Genomic DNA, 21,521 nt, shown 5'->3' with positions numbered 1-21,521 from the left:
GAGGACCACGCACATTCTGAAGGTAGACCTTGATGGGGATTGACAGGGTTCATTAAAAGTTGAGGATCACGCACATTCTGAAGGTAGACCTTGATGGGGATAGACAGGGTTCATTAAAAGTTGAGGACCATGCACATTCTGAAGGTAGACCTTGATGGGGATTGACAGGGTTCATTAAAAGTTGAGGATCACGCACATTCTGAAGGTAGACCTTGATGGGGATTGACAGGGTTCATTAAAAGTTGAGGACCACGCACATTCTAAAATTAGACCTTGATGGGGATTGACAGGGTTCATTAAAAGTTGAGGATCACGCACATATCTGAAGGTAGACCTTGATGGGGATAGACAGGGTTCATTTAAAGTTTTGGACCACACATATTCTTTAGGTAGACCTAGATGGGGATTTACAGGATTCATTTAAAGTTTAGGACCACACATATTCTGAAGGTAGACCTTGATGGGGATTGACAGAGTTCATTAAAAGTTGAGGACCACGCACATTCTGAAGGTAGACCTTTATGGGGATTTACAGGGTTCATTAAAAGTTTTGGACCACACATATTCTGAAGGTAGACCTTGATGGGGATTTACAGGGTTTATTAAAAGTTGAGGACCACTCACACTCTGAAGGTAGACCTTGATGGGGATTTACAGGGTTCATTAAAATTTGCGGACCACACACATTCTGAAGGGTAGACCTTGATGGGGATGTACAAGGAGTACAAAAAGTTTTGGACCATTCACTTTCAGGAGGTAGACCTTGAATAGGAATTACAGGGTTCATTAAAAGTTAAGGACCATGCACACTCTGAAAGAAGTAGATCTTGTAATTGAAACATGTATGCTGTGCAGTCTTTGCTGAACGTGTTTTGAGAGAGTCACCACACTATAACTGATACCATGATGCTGTGCAGTCTTTGCTGAATGTGTTGAGATTGAGTCACTGCACTATAATTGATACCATGTATGCTGTTAAATCTTTGTTGAGCGTGTTGAAAGAGAGTTACTGAACACTGTAATTGATACCATGTATCGTGCAGTTTTTGTTGAACGTGGTGCGAGAGAGTCGCCGCACTATGATTGATACCATGTATTCTGTGCAGTTTGTTGAAAGTGTTGCAAGAGAGTCACCTCACTATAACTGATACCATGTACGCTGTGCAGTCTTTGCTGAACGTGTTGCGAGAAAGTCACCGCACACGGACAGTGTTCCGCAAGGTGGGAGGCTTCGTGTACGTCATGTCAGTTCTGGTGTCCATGGAAGGCAGTCTGGAGGACCCCCCAAAGCCACCTTGGAACTCAGGTAACACAGATGATTGGATGGATGAATAAATGAATGAATCTTTATTTTCCAGTGATTGAGGTATGGCTTATTGGCTGATGAACACATCTGCCGTTATTTTTAAGACACACACACACACACACACACACACACACACACACACACACACACACACACATATCATGTATGTAAAAATGTTTTCTTTTAATAGTATGTTGTACAAATTTGATCTGGTCAGCCAGTGGTGGATAGCATCTCTTCAGAGAGTCATATAAAAGCCACTGTATTCAACACTTTCCCTGTGTCATTGTTTGTTTGCCAGATAATGGTTGGGTTATAACAGCTGTGTTGAGCTGACTTGTCATACTTTAGGATATGTTAGAATGCTGACTTGCATCTTTTTTTTCTTCAATCACAGCTGCTGTTTCAAAGTCATATGTAGCTTGATTGTTAGAAATAAATTGGATGATTTTTGTAGTGCATGATAGATTACTGGATCTGGAGACTGAAAAAAAAGAAGAAGTGAGGAATAAAGACTGAATGGAATGAATGCTTTAGTATTTTTGTGTGTGTGTGTGGTGTGTGTCTGTGTCTGTGTGTGTGTCTGTGTGTGTGTCTCTGTGTGTCTGTGTGTGTGTGTGTGTGGTCTGTTATCAGCAATGAAGAGACATTAAATAGAATGACTGAACTGGTAAGTTAGAGCAATACAGGTGACAGTGCTGTATTAGACAATTCATCCTGTTCATCAAAATGATTTCAGTTTCAGTTTGCATTTGAAAAAAAAAAAAAAAGCACACTCAATGTAGTCTTTGAAATATTATGGTAGATACTGATTAAAGAAACTGAACTTCATGACAGCTTGGAACTTTTGTGTGTTTGATATGTTGTAAATCATTATATTAACAACAGCTCTTTTGATCTTTTTTATAATTTTTATAATATTTTTTTTTCAGTTGCTCGCAGAGACGTTCTGATGATGTTGCACACAGTGTTCAGCACTCTGACAGTGGCCATGAGATACGAGCCAGCCAATGCCAGGTTCTTCTCAACAGAGGTCAGTAATCATGGCTGCAAAACTTTGTGAAACTGAATGATACTTAAATCTTCTCATGCGTTTGCGAATGATTGATATGTACTTCTACTTAGACAGATGGGTACTTCTACATTACTTTCACTGTACAGGAATACTTTAGGTAGGTGTGTACTCTACATTATTTCCACAGTGCAGGAACACTTTGGAGTGTACTTCAACGCTACTTCTATAGTGCATGAACACTTTAGACAGGTGTATACTTCCTGCACTAATTCATAAGTGCAGGAATACTTTAGAGTGTACTTCAACATTACTTCTGCAGTGCAGGAGCACTTGAGATTTGTGTGTATTTCCTACACTAGTTCCTCATTGCAGGAACACTTTAGATATATATATGTACTTCCACAGTGCAGGAACACTATAGATAGGTATGTACTTCCACAGTGCAGGAACACTATAGATAGGTATGTACACACAGTGCATGAACACTATAGATAGGTATGTACACACAGTGCAGGAACACTATAGATAGGTATGAACTTCCACAATGCAGGAAGACTATAGATAGGTATGTACTTCCACAGTGCAGGAACACTATAGATATGTATATACTTCCACAATGCAGGAAGACTATAGATAGGTATGTACTTCCACAGTGCAGGAAGACTATAGATAGGTATGTACTTCCACAGTGCAGGAACACTATAGATATGTATATACTTCCACAATGCAGGAAGACTATAGATAGGTATGTACTTCCACAGTGCAGGAACACTATAGATAGGTATGTACTTTCACAGTGCAGGAACACTATAGATAGGTATGAACACTATAGATAGGTATGTACACACAGTGCAGGAACACTATAGATAGGTATGTACACACAATGCAGGAACACTATAGATAGGTATGTACACACATTGCTACCCCACAGAACAGGAACACTATAGATAGGTATGTACACACAGTGCTACCCCACAGAACAGGAACACTATAGATAGGTATGTACACACATTGCTACCCCACAGAACAGGAACACTATAGATAGGTATGTACACACAGAGCAGGAACACTATAGATAGGTATGTACACACAATGCTACCCCCACAGTGCAGGAACACTATAGATAGGTATGTACACACAGTGCTAGCCCCACAGTGCAGGAACACTATAGATAGGTATGTACACACAGTGCTAGCCCCACAGAGCAGGAACACTATAGATAGGTATGTTCACACAATGCTACCCCCACAGAGCAGGAACACTATAGATAGGTATGTACACACAGTGCTAGCCCCACAGTGCAGGAACATTATAGATAGGTATGTTCACACAGTGCTACCCCCACAGAGCAGGAACACTATAGATAGGTATGTACTCACAGTGCTAGCCCCACAGTGCAGGAACATTATAGATAGGTATGTACACACAGTGCTAGCCCCACAGAGCAGGAACATTATAGATAGGTATGTTCACACAATGCTGCCCCCACAGTGCAGGAACATTATAGATAGGTATGTACACACAGTGCAGGAACACTATAGATAGGTATGTACACACAGTGCTACCCCCACAGAGCAGGAACACTATAGATAGGTATGTACACACAGTGCTAGCCCCACAGAGCAGGAACACTATAGATAGGTATGTACACACAATGCTACCCACACAGTGCAGGAACACTATAGATAGGTATGTACACACAATGCTACCCCCACAGTGCAGGAACACTATAGATAGGTATGTTCACACAGTGCTACCCACGCAGAGCAGGACTAGATGCAGTGTGGATTGTGTGTACAGGTGCGGTATGACAGCTTGACGGAAGCGGTCAGGTTACTGGGATGTTTCTCCGGAACAGTGGACATACCTGCTGCCAAAGAGCCGCACACACCTGAACCAGATTCTGACCTCCATGACGCTTACGCTGAACTCTTCTCACACACCAAGGAAGACAAGTACGGGTAGGAAAAAACAATAATAATATGGTGGTTATGTACTCCAGTATTACTTCCTCAGTGCAGGAACACTTAGATAGATATGTACTGCTACTTACAAAGTGCAGAAACACTTCTTTTTTTTTTTTCCTTTAATTTCTTTTTTTTTACCAAAAGAGAATTTTTCCCATTATATTTTTCATCAGATGCACCATTTCATAATGAGAGATGCATGATTTTGTATGATGAATACATATTTTCCTCTCATGTAATTATAAAGTTTCTTTTATGATGTACACAGCAGGTTTTGTTGAAGTAGATTCAATATTGTTGATATTTTTGTGTGCTATGTTGTTTGTTTTGCTGTCACTAATTTGTCGTGACTGTATAATTTGTTATAAGTGGAAATTGAATGAAATAGAATTAAAAAAAGAAAAAAGTATGTGTGGGAGGTGAGGAAGAGGCTGTAGAGGGAGGGAGCCACCAGCTTTTTTTGGGAAGATGTTTTTCAGTGTGTGGGTTCCAGTGGAGATAGTAATGAGCTTTTTACTGATATTTTCAACAGGAAGTTTGCGTTTATTTAAGATATTTGTGCGAATATCCTCTTTTTCCTTTTCTTCTAGGCTGAAATCTTCTCTGTCAAGAACTAAAGATGTTTGTCTTTGATTTCTGTTTCTTCCAGGCTAAAATCTCTGCCAAGAACGTATTGAAAATGCTGTATATATGTCTTCATTTTCTATTTCTTCCAGGATGAAATCATCTCTGCCAAGAACCCTGGCTTCTGCCTGCACCATGCTGCGGTTCTTGTACGACATGTCTCTGGACGCTTTCGACAGGTGAGGTCTTGTCTGTCTCTCTACACAGTTTGGACAGGTGAGGTCTTGTCTGTCTCTCCACACTTTGGATGGGTGAGGTCTTGTCTGTCTCTCTACACAGTTTGGACAGGTGAGGTCTTGTCTGTCTCTCTACACGCTTTGGACAGGTGAGGTCTTGTCTGTCTCTCTACACGGTTTGGACAGGTGAGGTCTTGTCTGTCTCTCCACACTCTTGACAGGTGTGGTCTTTGTCTGTCTCTCTACACGCTTTGGACAGGTGAGGTCTTGTCTGTCTCTCTACACGCTTTGGACAGGTGAGGTCTTGTCTGTCTCTCTACACGCTTTGGACAGGTGAGGTCTTGTCTGTCTCTCTACACGCTTTGGACAGGTGAGGTCTTGTCTGTCTCTCTACACAGTTTGGACAGGTGAGGTCTTGTCTGTCTCTCTACACGCTTTGGACAGGTGAGGTCTTGTCTGTCTCTCTACACGGTTTGGACAGGTGAGGTCTTGTCTGTCTCTCTACACAGTTTGGACAGGTGAGGTCTTGTCTGACTCTCTACACAGTTTGGACAGGTGAGGTCTTGTCTGTCTCTCTACACGCTTTGGACAGGTGAGGTCTTGTCTGTCTCTCTATAGCTTTGTACAGGTGAAATCTTGTCTGTTACTCTATAGCTTTGGACAGGTGAGGTCTTGTCTGACTCTCTACACAGTTTGGACAGGTGAGGTCTTGTCTGTCTCTCTACACGCTTTGGACAGGTGAGGTCTTGTCTGTCTCTCTACACGCTTTGGACAGGTGAGGTCTTGTCTGTCTCTCTACACGCTTTGGACAGGTGAGGTCTTGTCTGACGCTCTACACTTTGGACAGGTGAGGTCTTGTCTGTCTCTCCACACTCTTGACAGGTGAGGTCTTGTCTGTCTCTCTACACTTTGGACAGGTGAGGTCTTGTCTGTCTCTCTACACGCTTTGGACAGGTGAGGTCTTGTCTGTCTCTCTACACGCTTTGGACAAGTGAGGTCTGTCTCTCTGCACGCTTTGGACAGGTGAGGTCTTGTCTGTCTCTCTACACGCTTTGGACAGGTGAGGTCTTGTCTGTCTCTCTACACGCTTTGGACTGGTGAGGTCTTGTCTGTCTCTCGCTGTGTTTGGCCCTGTCACAATCATTTAAAAATGGTATGGAACCCACCAAAATTTAAAATCTTAGGAGTGTGGTTTACTGTTGATTTAGAAGAATGTGAGGAATTAAACTATAAAGACAAAATGTCTGAAATTAGAATGTTATTTAGAATATGGATAAAAAGACCGATTACCCCTTTAGGAAGGATAGCTGTTCTCAAGTCACTGATTTTATCAAAAATAACCCAGTTATGGATGTTTCTACCAAATCCACCTGATGAATATATTGATGAGCTGCAGAAGGCATGTTTCAAGTTTATTTGGAACAAAAAACAGGATCGAATAAGTAGAAAAACAGTAATTAAAAGTACAATATTAGGAGGATTAGGAATGTTTGACATCAAACAATTTATTAAAGGTCTTAAACTGAGCTGGATACGTAAATTAAAGTTTTCAAACCATAAATGGACAATAATAATAAAAGAAAGCAATCCAGTTATCAAAGATATAGATAGATATGGACCCTGTCTACCAACACCTAATGATAAGAATAAGTTCTGGATCCATGTTTTCCAAGCCTACAAAGAATTTTGTCAGAAGGTCCCACTATTAAGTAGTAAAGAAGTTTTAGCAGAACCAATCTTTCTGAACCAAAATATTAAAATTGGAAGTAAGATTTTATCATACAGAAATTGGATGGAAAAGGGGGTCTGGAATATTTCTCATCTAGTGCACGGGGACAGTAGTTTCCTTTCCTATGAAGATTTTAGTCAAAAGCATGGAAATATAACAAATTTCCTTACTTTAAATGGTTGCATAAGGTCAGTTAGAAATTATATAAAAAACCTAAACATTAAAATTGATAATAACACTGCTTTGCAGATGAGAAAATCATTACAAATGATATATTCAGTGAAAAAAGGAACAAAAGTTTATTATGATACTCTAGTTAAAAACAATACGACCCCTAAATGCTGTAAGAAATGGAACGATTTGTTGCAACTGAACATTAATTGGAAACAGACATTTCACAAAATACACAAAATAAGTGATGTTAACTTAAAATGGTTTCAAATAAGATTAGTTCATAGGATTATTGCAACAAACAAATCACTGAAACAGATGAATATCTCTCATAATGATAAATGTAGCTTCTGTGGATCACATCCAGAAACCATTGAACACCTTTTTTGGAGATGTGAGATTGTGCAGAGATTTTGGACTGCTTTCCAAACTGATATTAATAACAAATGCAATAATGTATACAATGCCCAATTATGTGAAGAATTAGTTTTATTTGGAAACTCACACACATTTGCTACAGATGACATTTTAGATTTTATTATTTTACTTGCCAAAAACTTTCTGTACAAATGCAAATTCAATAAACAACCACCACAACTCAATGCATTTAAAACACAGCTCAGATACAGATACAAAATCGAAGAACATGCATCTTATATACTAATGAACCATCATGCTTTCCGTACAAAGTGGAACAGTTACCTTCCAATTATGGAAACTGTTACTTAATCATAATTTCACATGTTCCATAGTTACCATTCTATATAACAGTCCTTACTTTGTACTAACATGTCTTTATTTATTTCTCAATATGTATTATTTGTTTATTTTTTTTAACTTTTATAGTTGCTGTTGTCTTTACAATGTGACCAATCACAAGTTTTCTTTTCCAATAATGCAGAAGTGGTATACTCATGATCATTATTATTATGACATTATAATGTCACCACTCGCTTTCGCCTTACCCTAGATACCATTACTATAATAGTTGATACATTTGATGCTGTTGCTATGTCACAACTGGTCTAGGCTATTTACTATTAATGTCATCTTAAATCACCATGATTACTACAATCATTAAGATGTAAGCATTGATTGATTGAATGATTGGACAAATCTTCCTTTCTTCTTTTTATTTTTTTTAATTATTTTTTTGTTTTTTGTTTTTGTGTGTGTGTTTGTTTGTTTATTTGTTTGTTGTTGTTGTTATTGCTGTTGATGTTGTTGTTACAGATTTGTTTTGCCTTGCTATAGCCTGTTTTGTTTTATTTTGTCTTATCTATCTCTCTGTAGTGGAAGATGCTACTGTTCGTTGTATACGGTTTGGTTCATACTATTCTCTGTATTGTATACATGTTTTTGGAAAATTAAAAAAAAAGTTTGGACAGGCGAGGTCTTGTCTGTCTCTCTACACAGTTTGGACAGGTGAGGTCTTGTCTGACTCTCTACACAGTTTGGACAGGTGAGGTCTTGTCTGTCTCTCTACACGCTTTGGACAGGTGAGGTCTTGTCTGTCTCTCTATAGCTTTGTACAGGTGAAATCTTGTCTGTTACTCTATAGCTTTGGACAGGTGAGGTCTTGTCTGACTCTCTACACAGTTTGGACAGGTGAGGTCTTGTCTGTCTCTCTACACGCTTTGGACAGGTGAGGTCTTGTCTGTCTCTCTACATGCTTTGGACAGGTGAGGTCTTGTCTGTTTCTCTACACGCTTTGGACAGGTGAGGTCTTGTCTGACTCTCTATAACTTTGGACAGGTGAGGTCTTGTCTGTCTCTCCACTCTTGACAGGTGAGGTCTTGTCTGTCTCTCTACACGGTTTGGACAGGTGAGGTCTTGTCTGTCTCTCTACACGCTTTGGACAGGTGAGGTCTTGTCTGTCTCTCTACATGCTTTGGACAAGTGAGGTCTGTCTCTCTACACGCTTTGGACAGGTGAGGTCTTGTCTGTCTCTCTACACGCTTTGGACAGGTGAGGTCTTGTCTGTCTCCCTACACAGTTTGGACAGGTGCGGTCTTGTCTGTCTCTCTACATGCTTTGGACAGGTGAGGTCTTGTCTGTCTCTCGCTGTGTTTGGCCCTGTCACTTACTTTTTATAATAGCAGTAATGCAGACTGACGAAGACTGACCGAGAGAAGCAGCCAGTATTTTGAAATGGTATCTTTTTAAAGGAGCAGGCAGTGTTTTAAAAAAACCCAACTTTCATTCATTGATATGCTTTCTCTCTTCTCTTCCTGTCCATTTTATCAGTCATTATTTCTGTTTGTCATGAAACACACTGGTGAAATGGAATCTTATGCACTGTATTAATTGGGAACTCCTCAGTGTGGGTTTGATTATCTATCTATCTATCTATCTATCTATCTATCTATCTATATATATATATATATATATATATATATATATATATATATATATATTATATTTTTAGCTCTCTACCTCTATGCTGATTGATTAGTTGAATGAAAAACTTTCTTCAGTTTCTTGGTGGCAGCTCCTGTGTACTCTTAGCTCCCTACACATTTTTGTTTGCCTTTCTAATTCTTTGCTTACGTTTAGTGCTGAAATGGCCCCATTGTGGTTAGCAGGGCAGTATTTGATGTTTCTGCAATTACCTCCTTGTGAATATGTGTGTTCAGGCCAAGCCATCTGAGATCTGACTCCCCCTGCCTGCGGAAGCACACATCGATGACAGAGGAGGGGTCAGGGGGAGAGAAGGCGTCGGGGACACGCCCCAAGCGCAGCAGCACAGGCAGCATGGGGCTGAGTCTGAACGGCCAGCCTGACCCTGTGGTGGTGCACGCTGGGGCCGTTCTGTCCATGTTCCACCTGCTGCCCGCCATTGAACATCAAGACAAAAAGGTGAGGGACTTGTTCCTTGATGAGGGCCCCGGGTTCGAATCACGGTGACGGCGCCTGGTGGGTAATGGGTGGAGATTTTTACGATCTTCCAGGTCAACATATGTGCAGACCTGCTAGTGCCTGAACCCCCTTCATGTGTATACGCAAGCAGAAGATCAAATACGCACGTTAAAGATCCTGTAATCCATGTCAGCGTTCGGAAGAAGTAGTTCCTGGATGGTATTTTCATTGTGAAATGAACACGACTGCTGGAAAAGAGGAGACTTATTGAAAAATTAGACAGTTTTATTTTTAGAATATGTTGAAATTAAAAAAATGATTAATATTTTATTAATATTCTAAATTGATAAAAAAAAATATTCTAGATTAATCTTTTTGAAAAATCTCTTTGAAGGCTCTTCACACACATATAAGGGAGGTAATTAGAGAATTGGTAATGCAGTATGAACTTTTGTTTTCATCCGTCCTGTACCGACTATTGGAAGTGTAGGCAAGAGATATTGTGACTGTTAGACTAATACATTGTTTTCAGTATTATGTAATGTGTTGTTGTTTTTTCTACTTCTTCAGATGGCTTCTATTGGAATTGTAGGCAAGAGAAATTGTGACTCGGGTTTATACATTGTTTTCAGTATAATGTAATGTGTTGTTGGTTTTTTCCTTCTACTTCAGGTATCTCCTATTGGAAGTGTAGGCAAGAGATAATGTGACTGATAGGTTAATATATTGTTTTCAGTATACTGTTGTGTGTTGTTGTTTTCCCTCTCCTTCAGATGGCGTTGTTACATTGTTTTCAGTATAATGTAATGTGTTGTTGGGTTTTTTTCTCTCCTTCAGATGGAGTTGATACATTGTTTTCACTACACATACTTTACCTTATTTTCAGTATAATGTAATGTGTTGTTGGGTTTTTTTTCTCTCCTTCAGATGGAGTTGATACATTGTTTTCAGTATAATGTAATGTGTTGTTGGGTTTTTCCCTCTCCTTCAGATGGAGTTGATACATTGTTTTCAGTATAATGTAATGTGTTGTTGGGTTTTTCCCTCTCCTTCAGATGGAGTTGATACATTGTTTTCAGTATAATGTGATGTGTTGTTGGGTTTTTCCCCTCTCCTTCAGATGGAGTTGATACATTGTTTTCAGTATAATGTGATGTGTTGTTGGGTTTTTCCCCTCTCCTTCAGATGGCTCTGGAGCTGCAGCTGTTCACAGCCTACATGCTGAAGTCTCTGCTGCGACCGGAGCGCAACCAGCAGATTCTGTGCGACAGTGGGCTGCCTCACGAGTTGCTGACTCATGCCAGTGCCGCACTGACTGATGAGACCCACCCACTGCACCCTCCCCTTCAGCACATGTTTGAACGGCTGGCCTCCCAGTCCTTGACACCCAGAGATCTGAGGTGGGTTGACAGGTTGCCTTGCTTTGTTGTGGGAGAGATTTGCGGCCTTGTCAACGTGAGAATATGATAATGATTATAACAAGTGAGTCAATAATAATGATAACAGCGCCTAAAAGTATTTCTAAAGCACCTAGTCTAACAATATGACAATGATGATAATAATGACACTAAATAAAAGTCTATTTTTAAAGCACCTAGTCTAATAATATGACAATGATGATAATAATGACACTAAATAAAAGTCTATTTTTAAAGCACCTAGTCTAATAATATGACAATGATGATTATAATGACACTAAATAAAAGTCTATTTCTAAAGCGCCTAACCAAATATACTTTGTTCAGGTGCTGTATAATAGAATAGTTCAAATGAGGATAAATTACAGTACGTTATACCATTCATCAAAACTGAAGTTTGTCCACCAAAGTGAGAATCATTACAAACACCAAAAGTACATGGACTGGGAATGTCTTACTTTATAATGGCAAGTTCCCATGTGTGGGGATGGTGAATGAGAAGGAACTGTGACTGAAGGCCTTTGTCCTGACAGGGTGTTTGGTGAAAATGATTGTCTGTTGATGAACACAGTTATCTTGTTGTCAGTGAAAGAAAATGTATAGTACAACCCACCATGCGGTCTTAGACCAGAGCAGGTCTCCACAACATCATTGATATTCTCCTCTTCATCATTCTTCATAAAATAATGAAGAAGAAAGCTGCAGATCATGTAGCTCAGACATGCCACATGCACACACAGACACAGACACAGACAAACAAACACACACACACACACACACACACACACACACACACACAGAGTTGAAGTCAAGTTCCTTGACCTATATGGATTATAAACTACTTAATGTATTATCTTTCGACAGCAGGCTGTTCTTCAACAAGGCCGTTTGCATGCATAATATGATGCATGGAAATGCTCCCGAAAAGATTACAGAAACCTTTAAAACTAATGACCGCAGACACAACCATATGTTATGTATACCTAGACCTAGAAACAACCTTTATAAATCCAGCTTCCTATACTCTGGTGGAAAATTATGGAATAACCTTCCACTCGTTTTAAAAGATATAATGAATAAAAATGTGTTTAAGAAAAATATGAAAATTTACCTTATTAATTGTTCAAAAGATGAACAGTAACACAAATCTATATATATTGGTTACCAAATTCATGATTTGTGAAATGTTTTGTATATGCCTTTGGTGTTGTAAGAGGGTGTATGTGTATGCGAAACGGGATGTGTTGTAAATGTGTTGTAAATGCTAATGTGTATTTCCTTTTTGCAGGATTCGTGTATGCACAGCTATTTTTCTAGTACTATTGTGTGTTTTGTTCAGTGTATCTCCCCACTTCTCTCTTTTTTTCTTCTTTTTTTTTTTTTTCAGATGGCTTGATGTAAAAAAAAAAAAAAAAGCAGTCGTTGCTTATTCAATTACCATCTTGAAATAAAAATTTTGACTTTGACTTTGACACACACACACACACACACACACACACACACACACACACACACACACACACACACACACACACACACATTATATCTATCTATCTATCTGTCTGTGTGTGTGTGTGTTTGTATGTATATCGAAGAGCGAGCCTCAAAAATGAGAGGGGTGAGTTGGCGGTGAGAAGTTAGATTTGTTTCCAAACAAATGAAATCAAAGAAACGCTTTCCAGCTCTTTTTGTTCAGGATCTCAGATGAGAAATTGAACACACTTGTTAGGTTAAAAAAAAGAAGAGAAAAAAACCAACCCAATGTGTGTGCGTCGTGCAGAGACTTTCTGCGCCTGGGGTCCCCGCTCAGCTGCCGCTCTGTGGAGGAGGAGTACCAGGACCAGAGTTCCCTCCCCTGGCATGACCCGGACATCGTCAGCCGCTCGGTCAGCATGGAGGAGAAGCAGGCCACCGTCGACACGGAACGCAAGCTGCAATCGGCCGGCTGCCCTGTCCCCCTGACGCGGGTAAAGTGCCTCGTCTCCATGACAACACCCAGGGACGCCAGGATGCATGGAGCGTCCGTGACCCCGGCGTTCGTGGAGTTTGACATGGCAGCGGAGGGCTTTGCCTGTCTCTACCTGCCCAGCATTGCCCCCCAGGGGCCGCCCACTCCGTCAGTGGTCGGGGGGGTCGTGGGCACTTCGGAGCCTCCGGTGATTGGAGGCATCGGCACAGGTAACTGTCGTCTCGTTCTGGGCGTGTTTTGATTTGCACCTTTCAGATGTAGCCTGCGTGATAATTGATGCACTTTAGAAAGATTAAAGAAATAAGTAGACACAAACTGATGTAGTGTGCATGCTAGTTTACACATTTTAGAAAGGAAAAAGAAATAAACAGACACTGTTTATCATGTAAACATGTATTTTTTCTGAAAGCTGAGAATGCACAGTAGTTCATTGCTAATGTGTCTTGATGCATGTGTGCATACACATGTACCTGCACATGCTTAGATGTTGAAGAGTGCACAGGTATGTTTGTGAGTATGTGTATGTGTCATTTTGTTGATTCTTTGTTCTTGGCCTGACCAGCTTGTTGGGTGTGTATATGCATATATCAAGCACTGTCTCTGTTTTCTTTTTGTCTTCTTTTTTTTTTTTTTATATATACTCATTTACCATCATTGGTGACTTAAGTCAACAGCATTGAGGGGTCATGAAAAATGAGCCGTTTTTATCACTTTGCAACAAAACTTGACAGATGCAGCAGACTTTCCAGCACAATAAGAAACTGACTAACCTTTTCTCCTTGACCAAGTTTGAAGTGAAAAAAATTCACTGTGTTGGAAATTGACTGACCTTTTCCCTTGACCAAGTTTTCTGTTTTGGTTGAAGCAGACAATAAAGTATTTTGAACTGAATTGAATTGAAGTGAAAAAAATTCATTGTGTTGGAAATTGACTGACCTTTTCCCTTGACCAAGTTTGAAGTGAAAAAAAAATCACTGTTGTTTTTGACATGAACCAAATCGTGTGACTGAGAGCATCTAGTGTAAAATGTTTGAAGTTTGGGAGTGTTTTTCACACAGAAACTAGGCTGCAAAGGAGTTCAGCAGATTTAGTGTAGGGAAAATGGATCAGTCCAGACACTGTCACAGGTTGAAACTGAAACAGAAACAGAAGGTTAACCATGTGTGACTGGGTGTGTCCCCAGGAGAGAGGGTGTTCCCTCCCCAGTCTGGCCTGACGCTGTCCTCATGGTTCTGTGTGGACAAGTTCAGCAGTGCAGGGAACGACGGCCACCCGGTGCGCCTCCTCACCATCGTGCGCAACATCAACGGCCGTGAGGAGAACCTCATCTGCCTCAGCGTCTTCCTCACCTCACGGGACAGAGCCCTCATCGTCACCACTCAAGAATCATACATGCCTGTGTCGGGTCGGTGTCTGCTTCTCTGTGGGGGTGGGGGGAGGGGAGGGTGTGGAGGGGTGGGTTGTGTGTGTGTGTTAGGGGGTGGTGGTGGGATGGAGTGGGTGGGTGAGTGGGGTTCTTGTGTGTGAAATGTGTGTGTGTGTGTGTGTATGATCGTGGAGGAGGAGTGAGCTGTATGTCTGTGTGCTTGCAGTCATTAACTTGTATCAGCCAAGTCACTTTTGACGGAATTATTTTTCTGTGTGCTTGCAGTCATTAACTTGTATCAGCCAAGTCACTTTTGACGGAATTATTTTTCTTCAAAACCTGCGTAATGTTTGGTTATGCTTTTAAATGTGATTTTTTAACTTCAGTCTGCAGCTTTTGAACACAATCAGTTACTGCCATTCTTGTGTGGATGTCATTGTGTTTTGTTTCATTTCATTTAAAAAAACAACTGTTTATTGATTGATTTCCCTACCCAAACAGCCCATGAGAACAGTTCATGAGAGCAGTTTCTCACCAAAATGAACCATTCAAACACATATCCTCACCCAAGTGATGGCCTAGAGGTAATGAGTCCATCTAGGAAGCGAGAGAATCTGAGTGTGCTGGTTCGAATCACGGCTCAGCCGCCAATATTTTCTCCCCCTCTACTAGACCTTGAGTGGTGGTTTGGATGCTAGTCATTCGGATGAGACAATAAACCGAGGTCCCATGTGCAGCATCCACTTAGGGCACATAAAAGAACCCATGGTAACAAAAGGGTTGCTCCTGGCAAAATTCTGTAGAAAAATCCACTTCGATAGGAAAATCAAATAAAACTGCACGCAGGAAAAAATACAAAAAAATGGGTGGCGCTTTAGTGTAGCGATGCGCTGTCCCTGGGGAGAGCAACCTGAATTTCACACAGAAATCTGTTGTGATAAAAAGAAATACATATACAAATAATAACCTTCTTTGCTGGTAGTGGGTGTAATATAATTGTGATTTTATTGAATTTCATTCTGTCTTGTGTTTGTTTTTCTTTCTTTCTTTCTGTATCTATCTATTCAAGTGATTGGTGTTATATTACGGTGTTTTATTTCATTGCATTCTGTTTTATTATATAAAATTGCTTTATTTATTTATATACTCAATGTATGTATTGATCATCATGTTTCAGGCAATGGATGTGAGTTTGAGCAGGACCCAGCACTGAGCGACAACACGGTGCGGTTCTGGTGCCCAGAGCTGACCCAGGAAGGACAGTGGCACCACCTCATGCTCATCTTCCACCGCGCAGGCATCATGAAGAACAGCAACGTCAGTCTCTTTGTGGACGGCGAACACTTCGACACACAGAAGGTCTGTGCCCTTCGTTGTTTATTTTACATGGCTGGGAGTATTTTTGTATTATGTGGATTTCCGTATTGGAGTTTTGGCTGAAATTTTTTTTATACTTTGTTTTGGAATTAAGATACACACTTAGGCCCAGTGGCCCTCAGGACCTTGGCCACAAGCTTTTCAGTATTACAGAAATCATACCATCCTGACTCCAGTATTCATATTTTTTCTTGATAACCGACTTTAAAAGAGTGGGCCCATGTCTTAGCTGCAAGTGTACAACTTGATGTGTGCTGTTTTTCTTGACCTCTTTATTTTTCGGGATACCAGTGACAGCATTTGTTTAGGAATTAGAAAAAAAATTGAAACCATGGGATCTTTTATACATTTCAAGTGTGTTCAGCATTTATAACCCAGTTTTTCATGTTTTTCTGAGGACTAGAACCTAAACCATCAGATAGGTTTTTGAGCAAAGGGGAGAAGAGATGTGCATTGAGGTTTGGGATGAACAGCAAGGGGTAATGCCATGGAACGGCTGTGGATGATGGGACAGTAAAAGATGGAAAGATTGTGTCAGTATGGAGAATAAACGAAGGACTTCACACTTGCTGGGCAGGTGTCAAACCATAAGTCCACCTTTCACCACAGCACTTTACCACTCCTGTGTTTATTGTGTGTCTTGTCTGTTTCCCAGAACACAAAAACCTTGAATGACAGCATCTACAAAATTGCTGAATAGTATGTGTAAGACTGTTCATATCAGTTGCTACATTTTAACACGTGTTCAAACAACAATCACTGCAATTTCTGATGTGATTTTGGGTCATGTTCCAGATGGCCGTGTCTGATCAGCTGGGCAATAACCAACAGTGATAATAAATATGTTACAGACGTGGTACATTTGGTATTGCAAGTTTGATGTATCCTCTCTCTCTGTGCCTGTCAGGCATTTTTCATATAGATAAGTATTTTGTTCTCTCCTTCAGTTGCATTACATCTCTCCCAACCTTGGAGGGGGAGGAACTGCAAGTCCCTCGGCATTCACGTCTGTGTTTGCCTACATTGGGTCACCACCGCAGCTTCGACGGCAGTCACGGTTGTCGTGGCGACAGGGTCCTCTCTACCTTCTGGAGGATATCGTGTCGTCATCAGTCGTCTCCGCCATCTACCACCTGGGGCCCACGTATGTTGGAAGCCTGCAGGCTCCTCTGTCAGGTGAGGGCAGTGCATGAGTTGTCCCTGGTGAAATATTGTGTTGACTTCGTTTCAGTTTAGTTTGTTTTCTGTGTGTGGAGGTTGGCTCTCCAGGCCTGACCAGTCACTAGGTCTGTGTGGAGGTTGGCTCTCCAGGCCTGACCAGTCACTAGGTCTGTGTGGAGGTTGGCTCTCCAGGCCTGACCAGTCACTAGGTCTGTGTGGAGGTTGGCTCTCCAGGCCTGACCAGCGCACTAGGTCTGTGTGGAGGTTGGCTCTCCAGGCCTGACCAGTCACTAGGTCTGTGTGGAGGTTGGCTCTCCAGGCCTGACCAGCGCACTAGGTCTGTGTGGAGGTTGGCTCTCCAGGCCTGACCAGTCACTAGGTCTGTGTGGAGGTTGGCTCTCCAGGCCTGACCAGTCACTAGGTCTGTGTGGAGGTTGGCTCTCCAGGCCTGACCAGTCACTAGGTCTGTGTAGAGATCTGGCTTCTGCTTCCCTCAACCCTTTCAAAAAAACTTTTGTAAACAAGCAGATGTGGTTTAGTGTATATGGATGTCCAGTAGTATAAGAGATGGGGGTTCTATATACAACTTTTTGGGGCGTATTAGCTTGTGTTAAGGCCCTCAAGCATAAAAAAAATTTAGTTAAAACCTGTGTATGTTGGAGTAATATGACCCTAACTAGAGCGGAAAAAAAGTTAGGGTGAATTGATTTTCGGCGAGTTCCACTGCACAAAGTCTGGACCACAGCCAATTTTTTTTTTTTCCACCAATATTGGAACATAGCCAATTTCTTCCACGAGCGTCGACCAATTTTTTTTTTCTGGCACGATGCCAACAAATTTCCATTTGAACAAAAGGATTTCTATTGTATATAGACGAAAATGGTTTGGGCGAAAACATATATGGAAGAAATGTACAGTGCAACCTACAAGAACATGGGCATTCGATGTGCCAAAAATGTAGCAATCCATCTATTGCTAGAAAATACCTACGAGAACAATCTCGTGCCAGATATTTCCAATGTGGACTATCTAGCAAACAACAAAGGTAGAACAACTCTACAACCTCTAGAAGGTCTTCCAACTTTTGTAGACGATTTGTATGTATATGGCTATTTGCGACAAAAAGAGTGTATGTATGTCGGTGGAAAATTGCTGTGTGGCAACGACGGATCCGCAAAAAGAATTGTATCTAGAATTTCGACTGCAATATGCGGACTTGTGGAAAAACAAAGTATACAAACTGCCATATCGCAGACAATATCTATGCAGGCAGACTCCAAATCTAGCACAATACGCAGTACAGTACAAAGAATAGAAAAAGACACGAATGCAAAAGCAAGAAAACGTTGGGAGACTATATATGCAAACGAAAAGCCATATGGTATATTTGTTGCAAAAATTGATGTGTCCGAAATTGCAATACAAGACCTACACAAAATATTGCCAATGCTAGAAGAACAGCTGCTAGGACATGGGTATGGTATATATTCTATAGACTATACAAGAGATTTTTCTGGTACACTCGATAGACAAACACTAGTAGACTATCTTGTAGAAGAACTAGACTATAGAGGACAAGGCGACTTTGCAAGTGCTATTGCTTGCGATGCACCAACAATACTAGACAATACAGATAGTGTTGGCAAACATGTATGTACATGGATATCCAAACACAATGGCTATACAATGCGAACAAAACTATACAACAAAATAGTATCCAATTTCGAGGCAGGAGAAGTACGAGAACAATTTGGTGGACATCTAGCAGACTATGTAGACTGTCCAAACGAGCATCTTCGAAAAACATTCTTGCATCCAGATGTACAAAAGAGAGGCTGCACTAGAATAGAAGTATCTTTGTATGCTTGTAGCAATCGTACTCCAGAAAAAGGATGTAAAAAGTGCGAAGCATTTGTATAGCATTTGTATAGCATTGTATAGCATTTGTATAGCATTTGTATAGCATTGCACAGCACTTTCCTAGGATGTATTGCAATTGCATAGCATTTTCCTAGTTTTTCCAGGAATCCTGGTATTTCCTAGTCTTTTGGACAAATGTGGGTAGGAAAATATAGGAATATGCCACGGAAGAAAGATTTGTCGCACGAAGAAATAGAAGAAATAGAATCTCTGCATGGCAGAATGTCTGCAGAGGATGCCAAAAAGAAATTTGGTATTGGTACAAATAGATTGTACAAAATATGGCGAGAGGCAAAGAACAAAAATGTTTTGCCTGTAGTACCGGAAAATACAAACAAGGATACAGACAGTGTTCTGCCTGTAGTGCAGGACAATGCAGAAAAGAAAAGCATAGACGATTTGTACAAACTGTTGCAAAATATAGATACACGCATAGAACAAAACAATATTCTACTACAAGAAAGCAAAGATATGTCCATAGAAATACTATCTTTGTTGGATGTAGAGGAAGAGGACAACATTGTAGAACAAATACGAGAAGACGTAGTGGAAGAGTCCAAATCTTTGTTGGAACAGATACAAAATAGCGTTTGTGTATACAACACTGCATGCTATATTCTACCAATTGCACTTGCAGTTGGTTCTATATTGTACAAAACATGGAAAGCTACAAAGAAAAATGGTGTTTGGAACATACCCGAAGAAGATCGACAATTTGTCCATCTCCCAAAGAAGACATCTGGAGATATTGCCAAAGAAACAATCCCAACAAAGCCTAGAAACCCTTTCAAAATGGAATAGGATAGCATAGAGTCTATTTGTGTGCAATTCGTGGATGTAGTATGTTTTGTATATTTTTCTATTTGTATATATTGTATATTGTATATATAGAAAATGCCTATCCTATTCGATCCACCACACTTTCCACACTTCGACTTCGAAGAATTTGCAAAAGAAGAACAGCGCTACAACAATAGTGCACAAAAAATGTGTTTCTCCACAGAAAACGATGGAGAAATAGAACAATATGCTGCAGAGCATGTAGATCCAGCACCACACATTCTTGGAAAATACAACAAGAAACGATATGCAGTTGCATATTGTGGGAAATACTATGTTTGTCTGCCAGGTGGAAGAATATGCTAGTCTGTACAATCTTCGCAGGTTGTTGCCACAATAGATACTATTCTATCTTTTTTGCGTTGTGGAGTTGTTTTTTCTACTCCAATATAGCACAGTAGTGGACTTTTTGTTTTGTATAGTGTTCCACCAATGCGTTCTATTTCTTTCTCTAGGAAATGTCCATATACTGGATGTTCTTCGTCTGTAGTAGGTTCTCCGTCGTCTCCTTTGGGGACTAGAAATAGTACAGTTCGGTTGTTTCCTCTGTACATTGTAGTTGCATATTTTTTGCAAATGTAGGTACCAGGTGGCATGTCTAGTGTTCGTATTTGTTGCTTCGAATTTGGTGCAACTGTTTCCTGTAGTTCTCGTTTTGTATCTATTTCTAGTTTGTCGTATTCTTTCTCTAGTGCTATTTCTTGTAGAGATGGAAGTTCTACAAGGTCGGGTGCTACTACAACGTCTATAGGATTCCAACGTATAGTCTCTTTGTCTTTGTAGAACTCTTTGGCTGGTTGTATACGAATATCTAGTCCATTTCTACTTTTTTCTAGTTTGCTGTTGTATTGGATAGGTCTACAAAATCCTATTTCCCATGCCTCTCTTGGAAACCAACACAGCTCTCTTTCGAATTTGTCTTTTTTCTTTTCCACATACTTTTCTGCAGCAGACAACAACTTTTGTAGTCCATTGGTCGACCATACAGCAACAACGTCTTCTGTATCTTTTGCTCCAAGTACTATTCTATAGTATTCTCTATTTGTCTTGTCTTTTTGCAACCTATAGCCGAGTATGGACCATATTCTATCTTTGTCTGCTATATTTGCCACTTTTTTGGTTTCTTGTTTGGAAAGGATTGTTTCTACAACTTCTCGAACACTATTCGAAATAGCAAGGAGTCTCTCGTTTTCTAGTATATACTCTTGTATTTGTTCCAGCTCTTGTTTTCTATGTTCTATATTCTGTTGGTATTCTATTTGCTTTTGTTCTAGATAGTTCCATGCATCTTTTTTCCAATTTTCTACTGCCATACACTCTTCTATGTCTTGTAGTCTTTTTTCTCGATTTCGGGTGGATAGAGTGGAGAACTCTCTGCTGTGTGGAACTTCCACAACACTGTATGCAGATTTCTCTTTTCCAATAGTACTACATTTGTGTGTACGCCATTCCCATTCTACTATATTTGTTGGTGGAAGAAGAATATATGGACTTGGTGCATCTTTGTGTATTTGTACTGGTCTCCTACATGCTGCTAGTATTGTTTTCGCATTTTTTGTGTAGCAACGTAGTTTGGTGTATTGTATACCATCGTTGTCTGCAGCTAGAATATCGATGTGGAAG

General features: G+C 40.4%; 1 protein-coding gene across 2 annotated transcripts in view; it reads left to right on the top strand.

Moving 5' to 3' along the window:
* LOC143290088 (WD repeat and FYVE domain-containing protein 3-like) overlaps positions 1-21,521 on the top strand; it is a 120,711-nt gene that overhangs the window by 20,311 nt on the left and 78,879 nt on the right. The window contains exons 14-23 of one of the 2 annotated variants that reach the window (XM_076599386.1): positions 1,168-1,306; positions 2,239-2,339; positions 4,122-4,276; positions 5,005-5,091; positions 9,625-9,847; positions 11,033-11,247; positions 13,046-13,443; positions 14,418-14,639; positions 15,778-15,959; positions 16,925-17,153. In XM_076599386.1, coding sequence (XP_076455501.1) covers positions 1,168-1,306; positions 2,239-2,339; positions 4,122-4,276; positions 5,005-5,091; positions 9,625-9,847; positions 11,033-11,247; positions 13,046-13,443; positions 14,418-14,639; positions 15,778-15,959; positions 16,925-17,153 — 1,951 coding nt within the window. Of the gene's footprint in view, positions 1-1,167; positions 1,307-2,238; positions 2,340-4,121; positions 4,283-5,004; positions 5,092-9,624; positions 9,848-11,032; positions 11,248-13,045; positions 13,444-14,417; positions 14,640-15,777; positions 15,960-16,924; positions 17,154-21,521 lie in introns of both variants that reach the window. The other variant, XM_076599381.1, reaches the window with a different exon arrangement.

Source organism: Babylonia areolata, chromosome 1 (assembly GCF_041734735.1).
Source record: "Babylonia areolata isolate BAREFJ2019XMU chromosome 1, ASM4173473v1, whole genome shotgun sequence".
NCBI classification, from domain to species: Eukaryota; Metazoa; Mollusca; class Gastropoda; order Neogastropoda; family Buccinidae; genus Babylonia; species Babylonia areolata.
Note: the sequence above shows the minus strand (reverse complement) of the source record. Positions and strands in the feature narration are given on the sequence as shown.